At 40.1% G+C, this 15268-nt stretch overlaps 1 protein-coding gene across 1 annotated transcript in view; it reads right to left on the bottom strand.

Annotated features, from left to right (window-relative positions):
• Positions 1–913: 913 nt before the first annotated feature.
• The window catches only part of LOC121943642 (Down syndrome cell adhesion molecule-like protein 1 homolog), a 45555-nt gene continuing 31200 nt past the window's right edge, over positions 914–15268 (bottom strand). The window contains exons 20-33 of the mRNA XM_042487218.1: positions 12632–12749; positions 11427–11590; positions 11139–11237; positions 7791–7979; positions 6135–6263; positions 5820–5978; positions 5562–5717; positions 5341–5371; positions 5078–5196; positions 3776–3928; positions 2674–2868; positions 2188–2496; positions 1526–1727; positions 914–1462 (exon numbers count right to left, since the gene is read on the bottom strand). Coding sequence (XP_042343152.1) covers positions 1162–1462; positions 1526–1727; positions 2188–2496; positions 2674–2868; positions 3776–3928; positions 5078–5196; positions 5341–5371; positions 5562–5717; positions 5820–5978; positions 6135–6263; positions 7791–7979; positions 11139–11237; positions 11427–11590; positions 12632–12749 — 2324 coding nt within the window. The 3' untranslated portion in view covers positions 914–1161. The remainder of the gene's footprint in view (positions 1463–1525; positions 1728–2187; positions 2497–2673; positions 2869–3775; positions 3929–5077; positions 5197–5340; positions 5372–5561; positions 5718–5819; positions 5979–6134; positions 6264–7790; positions 7980–11138; positions 11238–11426; positions 11591–12631; positions 12750–15268) is intronic.

Genomic DNA, 15268 nt, shown 5'->3' with positions numbered 1-15268 from the left:
CTCTCTTTTGAACCCACTTCAGTATTTTCCATGTCCTTAGCAATGCTGTCAATCATACTTACTTACATACAAAGTTCAAAATGCTGGAGCAAGTTAGGATCATAGGGTTACATCATCAGCATCATCATTGTTACTTTCCCCAAATCCCCTTTCACAGGTACAAAATTAACAGTGAAGCGGGGGGGATTTCAGTTGTGACACAGACGTCTGCCCGAGAGGTCAGCATACAGATTGATTTTAAAAGGTCCACTGTTGGTGTGTGCCTGCCACATGTATACATATATATATTTACACATATACACCCACACGCACACACACGCAGGCTTGTGAAGGTTTCTGTTACTTGGATCCAGTCTAACTTTTTCTTAGTGCACATGAGATTATATTTCCACCATCAGAAAATAAATAAAATTGATGGGAAAAAAAGCAAAGGTTTGGAATCATCTTTCACATGATGATGCTTGACTTTTTTTTATCTCCTCTGATTTGAGTCTGTTTAAAAAAGCATCAATTAAGACCACTATGTTGAATCATTCATTGCATGTATAAGAAAATTCTCCACATCTAAAAACTTGTATTAAGATGACAGTCCTTCCACTGCCTCTAATGTCAGTGTAACACCAAGGTTGGTGGTTTATGCATACAGTAAAAGCATCCTGCCATGGCACAATGCTGTGATATGAGCTCTTCTTCCATCAGACAACAGAAACGTAACATATTTAAAAACCTAAAAACATAAAAAAACTCAAGCAACCTGGTTCATTCTACGACTGTCTTGATCCAGAAAAAAGACACGTGGAAAGTGCACGTGGAAAGCATTTTGTGCATTAGTACTGTGTCCTTACCAGAAAATGAAAACATGAAGTGAGCAAATAAATCATTTATGTTTTGGCAAGTGATCTCCAGGGTGATGAAATCAGGGATAGAGAAAGATGACACAATAATAATAGAAAGCAATCAGGCAGAAAGAAAGGCAAACCCCTGTGCTGTGGAGACCCAACTCTGACCCCCTCATACAGTAGTGTCAATGGGAACCCAACCAGCCCCCTGCAGCCTGGCACAGCGCAGGCACTGACGGGTCAGCCATAGAGGCTCCAGGCAAGCGCCGGCTTGACCAGCATTCTATTAGGAGTTACAGTGACAAGCCGCTGTGATGGCAGGCTACACCAGTGTGTACGACTTGGAGTAAGCCCCTGTCCCTCCATCCCTCTGCTTCTGCAGTCTGCCTAAGCCCGAGGAGCTGCTCTCCAGGAGAGAGTCTCTGGATCCTCCCATCTTGGAGGAGGATGAGGAGGCACCTCCGGGAGTCCCTCCTGTGGCACCGGAGGATGACGATGCAGCAGCTGCAGCAGTAGCGGCAGCGGCTGCTGCTGCAGTCTGGGCCACTGAGGCAGAGGAGCCTGGCATGGTGAGAGTCCTCTGGGGAAGTGTGGAGCTGCTAGAGCTAGCAGACGCTCCCCCACTACCTCCACCACAGCCTCCTGTTGCTCCTCCAGAGGAAGCTCCAGAGGAAGTGAGGTTGGACAGGCCAGAGTGGCCCATGGTTAGGGCCTGCTGCTTTGCAGAGTCCATAGTCACATGACGGCCCTGGGTGTGGTATGCCCGTTGGGCCAGGCCACGAATAGAGGCTTCACGTGGTGGAACCACTGGACATGGGTCATGATGCTCTGACTGCTTTCTGAAGAAGGGATCTGACTTCATGTAGAGGGGTAGGTTACAATAGTCACCTGTAGAGGAAAAGTTCAATTTAATGTGCAAAAGACAAAGCCTAATGGTAGTAAACATAGTGCTACGCTATGAAACTGCACATTTATCTAAACTGCTGATCCCACTGTACTCATCTGGCAACATTACAGGTATATTTGCACACTACGTACTCATGATCTGTCAGACAGAACCTTACTTCAACTTTTAATTTAGTTTTATATATTGCTCACATGTATTTGTACAGAATATTACTGTATTATGTATATTACATAAGTTTTTCTTAACTTTCTCAATGATGCAAAAATAAATTAATATTACACATTTACGTGGTCATTCAGGTATGATTGTGATAAATTCATAATGTAAAATTAACTTTTGACATAACCAGGATTATATTTGAAGCCATTCTAAATTAAAAATGCTATTTAAAAAGTAATTCTCAATAAAAATAAAGAAGTATGATTTACAGCAACCACTTACTCTTGGCGCGGTGTGGAATGGGCACAGCTACATTCTTGCCACGATCATAGTCCTGGGGTTTGGGAGGCGAGGCAGTGAAACGGCAGATACCAGGCTCTGACGGTGTGCTCATGGACGTCATGCTGTCTGCATTGTCATTGGTACCTGTGGTCATCTGATCAGATGAGCTGTCAGAGATAAAGCACTCAGTAATCTCAAATTTGGCATGCTGAAGGTGCTCCTCCAGCTTGGCATGCTCATATGCTCTTGCCAACTCCTCGTAGGTGGAGGAGGCGCTCTCTGTTGACACCATGCTGTTCCGACCCTTATCTATGAAAGAGAATGGAAAGGAAAAGAAGTTGAGTACATTTTTTCCAGTATTAGAAATGCTTTTTGAGTTGTAGCCCACTGCAAAAACACATTCTCCTCAACACTGGAAAAATAGCCTTACTTCTATGTGCATGTTTATGGCTGTAAGTATCATTTCACCCATGTTCCACTGCCAACCTGTGTCCTGTGAGAGGCTGGCGCTGTAGCTGTCACTTTCTGTGACAGTGATGCCATGCTGCGAGCCAACTGTGCGCCAGTCTGAGGTTAGAGTGCGAGCTGGCGTGGAGGCCTGGCACTTGGTCAGAGTCCACTGACTGGAGTAACGGTTCCTGATGCTGTGGGCTGACTTAACACTCTTCCTCGACACTGGGTCTGGTGGTAAATGGATGAAGGAATAAGAAGGATGTGCATTTGTACAGAGGCTGTTTAAAGGGATGGTTTGGGATTTCTGAAGTGGGGCTTTGTTAAATACTTATGTATAGTCAGTGTATTACATACAGTAGCTGGCAGTCTGTGCGCTACCAGTTAGCAGTAACAGACATCCCACAGCTCAGCATTACCATGCTGTGTAGAGGGGTTAATATTGAGAGTGTTTTCAACATGAAGTTTCCTTTCAGGCGGATTGAATAACAGCACTTTTGACCCAACCAGCTGACTGGTGGCAGATAAAATATATAGTGTCAAAGGAAAATGCTGTGTGATGCTGAGGTTACGCTGTGAAAATACTCCAAAATACTGATTTTGGCCAAAAAATGTTTTGCTATCAACCCCTGTGGGGTGCGTGCTCCTTCAATTTCTGCAAACCAGGAGCATGCCGACCGCCAGCGACTGTATGTAAAACACTGACTATACAGAAGTATCTCGTCCAGCCCCACTTCAAAAATTCCCAAACTGTCTCTTTAACCCTTTGACACCTGAATCTACATCAGTTTTCTTGTACTGCATTCAGATGCCTTTCACTGGCTATTTAACCCCTTCAAACCTGAGCAAATTAGTTTGATTTCATTTTTAAAATGAACTGTTTTTAATTACAAAACAACATTTCATCAGTTTTCAGCTCTTTTTCAAGTAATTTCTTAGCTAATTCTTGTGACATTGCTTATAACCTTCTTTGTATGTTTTTGCAAGAAGTCAGGCCAATTTCCTCAGGTACCAAAGGGTGCAAGCATTTGAAAAATCAGCTGCTTATCTTCACATTCTATGCTACATTCTAAAGTACCGCATCAGTTAGTTTAAGCTTTTACAGATAAAATGGAGAGTGAGAACTGAGAGGACTTACTGGTTCCTGGTCTGATGTCTGACATGTCAATCAAAGGACCAGTGTTCTGGATGAGGGCAGGGTGATGGACGGACACACCTGTGCAGAAGCTCTGAGGGTTCCCCTGTTGGTTGAACTCTGTGTCTGTCACAGGGATTGTGGCTTTGTCCTCACCTATAAAGGACAGATGAATATTTCTGAAAAGCAGTAATTTCAAGTGAAACAAGAAAAGTGCACAGGACTCTGCCAGCCAGCTGTCCAGGCTGTTTGCAGCCACTCTAGACGATTCTTGTAATTCCAGCAGCGTATTTCAGAAGCTAATTAAAATATGCACCTCATCTATTTTTGACACATGTAGCACTTATCAGATCAATTTCTACTGCTATGAGGCACTGTATGTGACGTATATTTATGATGTTGTTATGCAAATTGATGTGTTTTTAACACCTAAAACAAAATTTTGATCCATGTCGTTCATGACTGGGCCCCTAAATGTATAATCTTTGTCTGTAGGCTACAGCACAACAAAGCAGAAAATAAAAAAATATATATAATTAAACAAGACAAAAAAAAAACCATAGGTTACACAGCCTGTCTACTTACCTATGGTAGAAGTTCAAATATCAAGGAAAAATGACCAAATTAACAAAATCTACATGGCTCCCGGTGTGGTAGGACGGCATGCAGAGGACAGAACAAAATCTGGTCACAGCCAGACTGTGGAGACCTCAGCCAGGGGAATTATCCCTCCTGCCTCTCTTACAGTCAGGACGGCAGTGAAGATAACAAAGAATTGTGATTTTTTCATCTCATTTCCTGCCTTACTTTGGTGGATCATAACATATTGGGGATGGAATTAATCTGCAGATGCTCCTGTGTAAAATAAGACCAAAAACGTTTCTGTGGATGTCAGTTTTTGAGCCACGGCGAAGGCCAAAACGTGGCCTGCAACACATAATATAAGGCCTGTTGCTTTTAGTTGAGCCGATTCCCCAAAAACTTAACCGGCCGCATAAGAGGGCTGAGGAGTCAGCAGTCCATAAAACAGTCCATAAAACAGGTATTTCAGCAAAAGTGAATCACTGCAACAACAAGAGGCCCTGGTATATATGGTCATTATATGTCCACACAAAATATTTGGCTGATTGGTTCAGTAGTTTTGAGAGATTTAGAAAAAGACAAAATAAACCCCTGACAACTAGGCCTATAAATCCAATGTTGCCTTATTGTTATTATACATTTGACATAACCATCATTTAATCCAACACTCATGCACAGACACATGAACATACAACTCTCTCTGATGCTCTCTCTTCCTCTCACCAATTTGCTTGATGCCTTCTTTGTCCTCAATTAGCAGCTGCACTCTGGGGATGTCGATGTGTAACCGTGGGCCCTGAGGGGGTCCCTTCACTGGGGTGTCAAAGCTGCGGTTGTTTTTACTAATCCAGAGATATAAGACAAGCATGCACACAAACATTCACAGTTTTGAGAAAAAATGCAAAATGTGGATTTGTGACATTAATTTTGGGCTACACAAAATCAGACTGTTTTTGTGAGGAAGGACATGGAAGTAGCAATCCTACCTGATCAGCATCTCTGCCAGGCTTTTGGCATCTAGAGAGCAGAGAACATCACAAATTATTTATTCCTGACACACAAATCAATCTTTCAAAATAAATGCAACTCTCAAGACTTCATTCATGATTCTGTCTGAAGTCAGCTTCAAGAATCCCTCTGAAGACTGCTTTGTTCTCCTTGCCAGTTCCTCCCTACCACTTGTTTCCTCCTCTTTTACTTCTCTTACCTCTTAGTCTCTTCAGCCTCTTTTCTTTGCGTTTCTTTCGAATGATGAAGAGCAGCGCAACCCCCAAAGTGACCAAGATCACAGGGCAGCCAATCGAAAACAGCTTCTTGACATCATCGTTCTTTTCCAGGGGGGATTTGATAGGCGGAATTGTGCCTGCACACAGGATAAGCAGAGATTAGTTACTGCCCATTCGCAACATTATTTTAACGTACCAGTGTTGTAATTCCCTTTTAACGGTAGCATATTTCCACTTACTGCCATCATAGTCCAGTGTTGCAAACTGGGAGCTCTGGTTCCCACAGCCAGCACTGTTACAGGCTTTCATCTTCAACTCATACCATGTTGCTTCACGCAGCTCTGCCAGGAACACATCTGTGGTGGCGTTGGTACGTACATTCTGCCATGCCCATGTACCTGCATCAAGGGCACACATCAATGTCTGATCTCTTATCTTTCATTATTGGTTTCCATAAAAAGATGGAGTGCTACCTTACAATACATTTCTGTTTTATTTATTGCACAACCTCTCCAAATACAATCCAAAATTTCAATAACAGTGAGGTGACTCACCTTTTGGTCTAAACTCTAGTGTGACAGCACTGATTGGACAGCCACCACTGGCCCAACCCTGCAGGTTGAGGCGTGCGTGGCTGGAGTTAATGTGTGTGAAAACTGGCTGATCCTTGTTGAACTGAGGTTCTGTACAAGAAGTAAAAAAATTATGAATTAACTGTCTGTCTGTTCAGATTATTATTGTGCCAATATAACAGGTAATTGGTGAACAAAAGACAACATAAGCACAAGGACTGGTGGAAAAAAAACTATACACCACAGTATTGTTATATTTTGTGTGGCAATATTTTATCGATACACAGAGACCAAGTAGTTTCTTTTATCATATAACTTATATATACTGCAAATACAAATGAAATTTTTGATAGTTTACTAAAATAAAAATAAAATTACTTTCAATTACCGAAATGAGACACTTAATCTTTAAAAATTCTATCTTACTAGATAAATGTTTAAAACGTTTTCTTATGGGACATACTTTACGATAATATTGTATTGTGACTAAATTACTGTGATAATGTCATATCATGGGACGTCTGGCAATTGCTACTCCTAATAATCAGGCGTACATATGTATAACAGCTTGACTAGGTGTTCCAAAATATCTTACTAAATGTATTAAATATTATTTAATTATAATTAACAATATACAAGTACTTCATCCAGTCATTGGCAGAACAAAATAATGATCACCTCTGATATAAGACATGTTTTTACAATTGTTTGCTGTCATTCAAATGTTTAAGGCTGTGGAAAAGGTAAATGTGAATTGAATATACTTCAAGCATATACAAAATCCCAGAGCAATGCACGGACTGCAAATATCCTTTTTAGCTATTGCGGATATAAAGCAAGCTGCACAAAGTTGTGAAGTTTGATCCCTGAGATGAAGACAGGAATTGAATTGAACTGAATGAAATCGAATCAAATTTTATTTGATAGGACCGATGCATTTTTACATAATGCAGAGAAGAAGAATAATGTATGGCAATTGCTTATTTTCTACTCTTGTCCCTCGTTGGACTTTCACCTATTTTATCTACCATTTTAAAAAGACTACCCTGTGTTGAGGGTTCTAATAGTGCTGCTATATACTGTATTTAATATGTCATTATTGACTGCACCACTGAGACATGTGGCCTATTTTTGGTTTAAAGGTGCAATACATGACATTTAGAATGAAGTCACAATCCCTCTCTGAGTGTTGTAATCCGAGTTTCTTGGTTCTTTGTTTTGGTAGGTAAGCCAGCCATGCGTAAATGTTGGTGCGTGTTAGTCCCTCCCTTCAGAGTACATTGTCAAATGAAGGCTGCTACAGCAGATAACACCATCCTGCCACGGTGGTGGGACGGTATCATTTTCAAAGAGTAACACCCACTCAGCACCGTTATGCTGCTGTGATTTCAGCTTTCAGATTCCACGTTTGCTTGTGACTTCAGAGGTGAGAGTCGTGCAATCCCTGCAACAACTCTGAACCTCATAAACTGCACCTTTAAATTTTAGACCACAAATTTTGCCATTCATGCTACACGTTATTACTCAACACCCATTTTGCCATATGAAGGTGACATCTGCTTCTCCTTTGTGAAGATATGTATTTTATATTTACTGTTCACCTTTATCTACTCCTCCTAATTCCCTTGGATTTCTCACCTCGCCCGTGGGTCTTTGCCTCAATGATCTCGCTGATGCGTCCGGCTCCAACACTGTTCTTTGCAGCCAGCTTCACTTTATACCAGGTGCCACAGCGCAGGTTGTCCAATTTGAAGGAGCGTTCACTTGAACTGATGAAAACATCTTTCCACTCCTCTGTGTTGTCTACAGAGTACTGCAGCACAAAACCTGTATAAACACAAAAGACACAAACAATAACTATTTTCTTGCTCTTTACTACATAATTTTTTTTTTACAGTCAAGACAAAAACTTGATTTTGCATCAACCCTACTCAACTTTATGACATTGGTACTTCTACTGTCCACAAGATGGCAGTGTCACACTGTACTTCTATTGCCAAGAAGAGCCCCGATTGGAGGACGCTCTAGCTGCTCTCTGTCTACACCGCCATTAGTTACCTACAAACCCCAAGACTGGGATGGCGCTGACTGAGCATCTATGCAAATGAAGGTATGCAATGTAGTGACTGTTTTTATAATCATCTGCCCTAGCGAGCCAACTCCCTGCTTCTCAGAGACACTACATCTTATCCTCCATCTCTTTCTGTCTGTCTTTCCTTCTGTCTGTATATTATTATTCATACATGAATGTATCCCTCTCTGTGTTTCGTTGTACTCTTTATACTATCATTTTTTCCTCCCTTACTCTCTCACAAGTGCAATAGAGTCCAGAATATTAGAGGGGTTAACATGTGCAGATCCTGCAGTGTTTGTATAGAAGTTTTATAGTCACACTCTGTCTGTGTTTCACAGAGCAGGAGAGAGCACATCTGAGAGAACAGGGACAGCACATTAATATATTATTGTAGAACAAATTAGAGCATAGCATCAGTTATCACTGCATATACACATGCTGAAAAAGGCCTCATAATCAGCTGAGATTTGTTTTTTTAGGAAAAGGTGCTAACATGTTTCATCTGTAGAGGAATAATCTGCAGAAGCCACTGCAGTAGTGATGCAAAATAGATTCCTGATGGGGACTGCTGACACTGTGCTGATGGCTTCACAGACAGGCATCCTGGTATACATACAAGATATATAGACGGGCTTCACGGATGTATGAGACACTGGATGATGTATGCAAGTATTGCTAGGTGGACCATCATTATTTGAATACAAAGCTGCACACCTAACAAATTACATTACCTCTTACTTCTGTGTCTAATGCATGCTTTCCTTGGGTCTTTCTGGCAGTATGCTAACCCACATGAATTACACAAAAACATTACACTGTTATAGTTTATGGCAGCTTTCAGATTACTTGATCTAATGGCTGTACAAATTCTTTTTAAAGACATTCCTTTTGTAATGACATATGGGACATCTGTAGCTTCCTGGGTGCAGCTATGTATTAATGAAATACTTTGCCTATAAAACGATCATTGGAAGGGCTGTAAGTGTTTCTAACGCCAAAAGGGTACTTGTGAGTTATTAATCAAAAACCAAACAACTTAACACACTGAACTATTTGGGGCCAAAAATGACATACTAATGAGAAGATATTTTTTCAAAACACTACAAAATATTGTTTACTAGGTATATTTTATCCAAATTTTGATGAAGTCTTTGTTATAAAATATACATTTATTTAACAAAGTCAGGACAAAGTATATTTTTTTTTGTTTGTTTGGCTGCCCTGTAAAGATGGTTAAATGTCACTTATGCCCCTCTGGTTCTCACCTATTACAAAACAACAACAATCTAAAGACACAGACAATTCTTGATGAATGAATTCTTGATGGTAAAGTAAATGGGAGCCGTGTACAACAACAGCAAAACTGTATCAAAACAAAAATGCTTGTTTTTGGGCAGCACTAAGCATACAACTGGATAAATGGAACTTTGATTATAATGCACAAGCTGTGTGAGAGTTTGAAGACGGATGTTGTAACGCAGTCCAATTTTACTCTAATTCGCCAAGAATTTTTTCCAGTTTTGTACTCTTCGTTAGCCGTGAAGGCATATGAGAAAAAGTTTTCACCATGAATTCAGGAAACGGGGCAAGGGGTAAGTAATGGATATACAAATGATCATGTTGGGGGTAAAGTGTTCCTTCACTTGTCTCATATTTCCATATAGGTAAAATGAGCAACAAGGATGACTCCAGAGAGTTTACTGACTAGTGTGACCATAACCATCTGCAGGTCAACATTTTTAAAAACTAAGTAGATGGTTGTAGACCTTGGGAGAAAGAGGCCCAAACCAGTCCCAGTTGACATCAGGGATACTGAGTTGGAGTGTGTCTCTAGCTGCAGATACCTGGGGGTGCACATTGACAACAAGCTGGACTCAAGGTGCCACTTGAAGGCTCTGTGTAAAAAAGGTCAAAGCTGACTGCACTAAAGGTCTTTTAACATCTGCAGACCCCTGCTGTGCACCGTCTACCAGTCTGTTGTGGACAGTGCTTTGTTCTTTGGTGCTCACACAGCTTACAAGAACAGAGTCAACAAACTGATTAAAAAGGCGAGCTCCATTGTTGGTGCAGAACTGGATTTTATTCAGCAGGTGGCAGAGAGGAAAATGCTCGCAAAACTCAAGAGCATTACTGACAACCCCATCAAACCCCTCGACAGCCTGCAGGTGTTTCGGCAGAACACCTTCAGCCACAGGTTGATCCCACCAAGATGCAGGACTAAACGCTGCAGAAAGATTTTACTGCCTGCTGCCATTAGACTCTAATGCTCTTAAATAACCAGTGTTTTTAACTACTACTCTGAATTTTTGATATATTACGTAGTATTTATTATCATTGGATATTTTTTAGAAGGGAGTGTTTTTTAGTACTTACATAGCATAGTATTGTAATTTATTTTTAAGAATATTTTCCTGTGGACAATTGCAGATGTGCTATTATGTTATGTGTGGTTGTGTGTGATTAGCAGCGAAAGAACAAATGTAATTTTCTGCAAAAAGAAAGTATCTATCTCTTTCTGTCTCTCTATCTATCTATCACCTTGATACTAACAAACTAACAAACAGCATGAACAAAGAAAAGGGATTGAAACCATGTTTGCATTCATGCCCATTCAGGCACACACAACATGCCCATCTCCACACAGAAATCACCAATAATCAGATAATCAAACAGACACATAGTTAACAGGGAAACATAAAGCCAGAAAAAAATCAATTGACTTATCAATTAGTATGCACACTAACACTATGTTAACAAAAATTAAAGAAAGGAGACAGATAGTAAACTAAGATCAGAGGTCAAAGTGATTTTTTTGGTTCTCATTTATGAATGAATATAACTTGATGACCTGTATACCTGAAACCTGTATTCAGACAAGGCAAAAAGACAGCTTGTTGTGCAGAGCTGAGTACCTCTGATAGAGCTGCCTCCATTGTCTCCTGGTATCCAGGCCAGAGTGATGGAGGAGGTGGAGGTGGTGGAGACAGTTAAACGAGGTTGGTCTGGAGGGACTGAGGGAGATACATAAAGAGTTAACAGCTCAATATTACCTGTGCTAAAATATATGTTTTTTTGGTTTTTTTAGCTATTTTTATTGCAGGGAGGACAGCAGGCCTATAAGTAAGGTGCAGTCATAGTTGAGTGAACTAAATGAGGTCTGAAAGGTAAAGGCATAGATGCTATTATTGCTGTTTTCCTACCTTGCACCAAAAGGTTGACAATAATAGTGTCAAAGCCCAGCGTGTTGGTGGCTGTGCAGGTGTAGTAACCAGAATCTTCAGCTTTGACAGAGCGTAGCACCAGTGTCCCATTAGCCATAATGAGACGCTGCCCATCTAGAGACACCGGGATGGCTGTGTCCTCACTAACAGAGAGACAGAGAGAAAATCCAACAGAGACGACAGAGAGGACATCATCAAAGACTCTTACGAGATCTTGATTGAATGTTATTAATTTTGTTTCTAGTGTTAACAGTAGGCTGAAAAATAAAAATAAACATTTGGTCAACAGAATCTGGGTTTTGTTTTAAAGAGCCACATAGCACTTTTTCTTAATATGAACTACTTATATGACATTATTCCAGCATTCTGAAGTGTGAGCAAATACGCATCTGCAAAAAAATAAATGACTTCTTCTCAAACTGAGACACTAAATACAAATTCATTCTTGAGGCCCTGACACACCAAGCCGACAACTGGCAGTTGGTCAATGTCAGGCCATCAGTGAGTGTGTGTCGTCCTAGTTTTTGTGGTGTCTCTCACACCATTGGCACTAGTCCGCCTTGTTGGCTGTTTTTGGACGATTCAGCATGTTGAATCAGCGCTGAACACGGCAGAGCCTATTGGTAAGTGAAATCACTGTAATTGGCAGTTCAGCTCAGTGCATTAGAAGAGAAATTGAAGTGAGGAAAGCAAAAAACTACTAAAGTCGAGGTTAAGAGGTCATGAGATCAAAACAAATGTCTTGCAATAAGTAACATTAATTTTTTTAGCTATCATAGCCATCAAATGCAATTGTTTGCATTATTGTTTGCTAGCGCATGGTAAATATAATTAGCTCTTTTAGCAATCTGTTTTGCTTGTTAATGTACTAACTGGCTAACTAGCATCTTAAATCTGTCCTGTCGATCTTCAGGTGTACCTTTTTAATGATGAATAAAGCCTTGTGTTACCTGCTAGTATGGAGGGCATTTTCCCCTCCTGCAGGCGCAGAATGTAAATGCTAGCTGGCTGTTTTCTTTTGGGTGTGTTCAGGTCCAACTTTTGGCCAAGTCACAGGCAACATAAAGCGATGCAACAGTCACATTTAGTTCTTTAATGTCAGTTTGGTGTATCTGGGCCTTTACAGATATAACAGCAGCACCATTAACTGAGCTTTACATAATATTTATGGGGAGGACTCTCACCTGTCTTTGGTCCATTTGATAGTGGGTGTAGGTTCTCCTACTGAGCTACAGGGCAGTCGCACCTCCTTCATCCAAGGAGTGGTTACTGTGCCCCCAAATGACAGGATCTTAGCTGGAGCTAGTGGAGGATGAAGACAGGAATGTCAGAATAAAAGTTGTATGGAGACAGAGCAATTGAAAAAAGAAGACTACAGCTATTGGCATTAATACTTACACAAGAAAGGCAGTAGCCTAATTAATGTCTACCAATCGGTTAATCTTGCCATCATCAAATAAACAATTTTCAAACCCGATAAACAAATGCTGTAGAGCTTTCAGAACGTGTTGGATCAATACAGAAATGTGATGGCTGATATGAAATTGATTTGTTTTCCATATGGGATTCTTTCAATAAACCGGATTTACTAGCAGAGGGTGTGCATGTATTTACCGTGACTCACACTTTTTGGAAAAGAAATCGGTGTTAAATGTGACACTGTCCAGCAGAGAATAGCATATGAATAAGAATATAAGAACGAAGGAAGATTAAGCAGAGAGGATATGAAAAAAATATCCATCCATTCAGGGACATAACCCTTTTACTCTCCATCACTCCCCCCACCGCTCTCTCTGTCTGTCTCTCTCTCTTTCTAAAGCTTGGCGTCTTAATGCAAGTGCTCTAGTGCACTTATGTTAAGGTTGAATGAAGTATTGAGTGGGCAAGCCTGGAGGACACTGCCTTTTACAGCTGCCGATCAGCTGACGCACCCACCCGTACGAGTGCACACACTAGCAAACCTTTGCACCGAGCAGTCAGGGGAATGAACAGATACAGGAGAGGATAACATGGTGGGAAGTGCACTCTATTCATTTTCACTCCCTTATTCTTCCTGTCTTTTAATCCAAAGCCTATTGATTAAACTGCCCTGTTCATTTTTTTTAAACACTCTGCCTCTCTATTGTCTTGTCCATTAGTTAACTCCTGTCGTTCCATTTTCCATTTTTCATCTTTTTTCCCTCCAACTGCTGTCTTCCCTTTTGCTCCTCCTCTTATCATTTTCCTGATATGGGCCACTTTATGTGGTGCCCTTTGAACTCTACAATCAATAGCACGAGTCCTTTAAAACATAAACAGGACAAGAGGTTGAATAATATGCAGAGAGGGGTTATATAGAGCAAGCAACAGATTAAGAGGGAGAATTTCTGCATGATTCACAAAGTCATGAGGGATGTAGAGCAAAACATCCTTTAAAAAACGGTATTTTTAGTTCATGGCATTGTCAGTAAGAGGCTTGAAGAGGAATACTACTCAGTAGCAGTGTCGTAACAGTTCCTGAGAGAGAGAGAGAGAGAGAGAGAGAGAGAGAGAGAGAGAGAGAGAGAGATGGCAGAGAGACAGGAGGAGGATGACAGTGTGGTGTCATAAACAAAACAACCTCTGATTTCCAGGTAAAAAGATTCAGATGTTTTGGATTGAAGCTGGCTTAATTTATTTGCAAAATGAAAGTTGGCTATATAAATGTGTTTCATCTGCATTTCAATGACAGCATTTTAATGTGAAGCAGGCTATTAAAAGACAATTTTGTTGATTTGCATTTCTATTAAGTTATTAACAAAAAAAATCTTAAGTGATGCAACAAAACAAGAAACAGATTTTTTTAGAGTACATTTACCTGTGCTGTACTAAGATAGAGTTTATGAGTATCTGTACTGTACTTGAGTAATATATTGTTTTGGAAACCTGTTACTTTGACTCCACTACATTTGAAAAACAAGTAATATACCTTTGACTCCACGACATTTCTACGAAGGCTCTTGTAACTCTTTACATTTGGTTTGAATTCAGCTGACGATTTATTTCTTTTCTAAAATGAAAAAGTCTATAAATCCACAACAAATTGTTTGCAGTGGTATCAGAAGTTCACTTTTTAACATAGAAAGTTGGTGGATGTTCCTCAAAATTAAACATTATCTGAAAGATATTTTTGGATGTAAATTTATCCAATTTTTAGTAAGATTTTTATATCTAGCCTAGTTGCTTTTGAACAGTTATAAAGCTACAGGTGTGCAACTGGGATGTCAAAGTAGGCTGTTTATTTATTTATTTTATCTTTTTCTTTTTTAGAAGCAGCATCTATTGCAAATTATACCATTTGACAGAGGATAAGAAGACATTTGTTTAGAGCTAGCAGTAACGTGAATCAGAGGGACAAAGAAAAAATGCAGTTAAATAAAAAAAAAACAAAGAAAATGACAATAGTGGTCATTTTGTCAATTTGTGTTTCCAGCCACATTTCTGTAGGCTTTGCAGCATATTTAACAAGCTTTTCATTCGACATGTTTGACAAGGAAGTCAGTTCATTCAGTGGGTTGTTTCAGAGTCATTAGGTTCTGTAAAGTTATTGCAACTATATACAACAATGCATTGAGACTGAACACTAATATTTTTAAAAGCAAGTACTCCAGCACTTTCACTCAAGTAATAATTTGACTCAGCAACTTTCACTTGTATTGTTGCAATATTTGACCAGGAGTATCTATATTTTGACTCAAGTAAGAGAGTCTGTTTATTACATAAGTTCCTTCCAACTGTCAAACCTGTTCCCTACATTAGCCATGATACAGTTTGAATGCAGACAGTTTGTTAGGTTCTAGTGA

Source organism: Plectropomus leopardus, chromosome 5 (assembly GCF_008729295.1).
Source record: "Plectropomus leopardus isolate mb chromosome 5, YSFRI_Pleo_2.0, whole genome shotgun sequence".
Taxonomy (NCBI): Eukaryota; Metazoa; Chordata; class Actinopteri; order Perciformes; family Serranidae; genus Plectropomus; species Plectropomus leopardus.
Note: the sequence above shows the minus strand (reverse complement) of the source record. Positions and strands in the feature narration are given on the sequence as shown.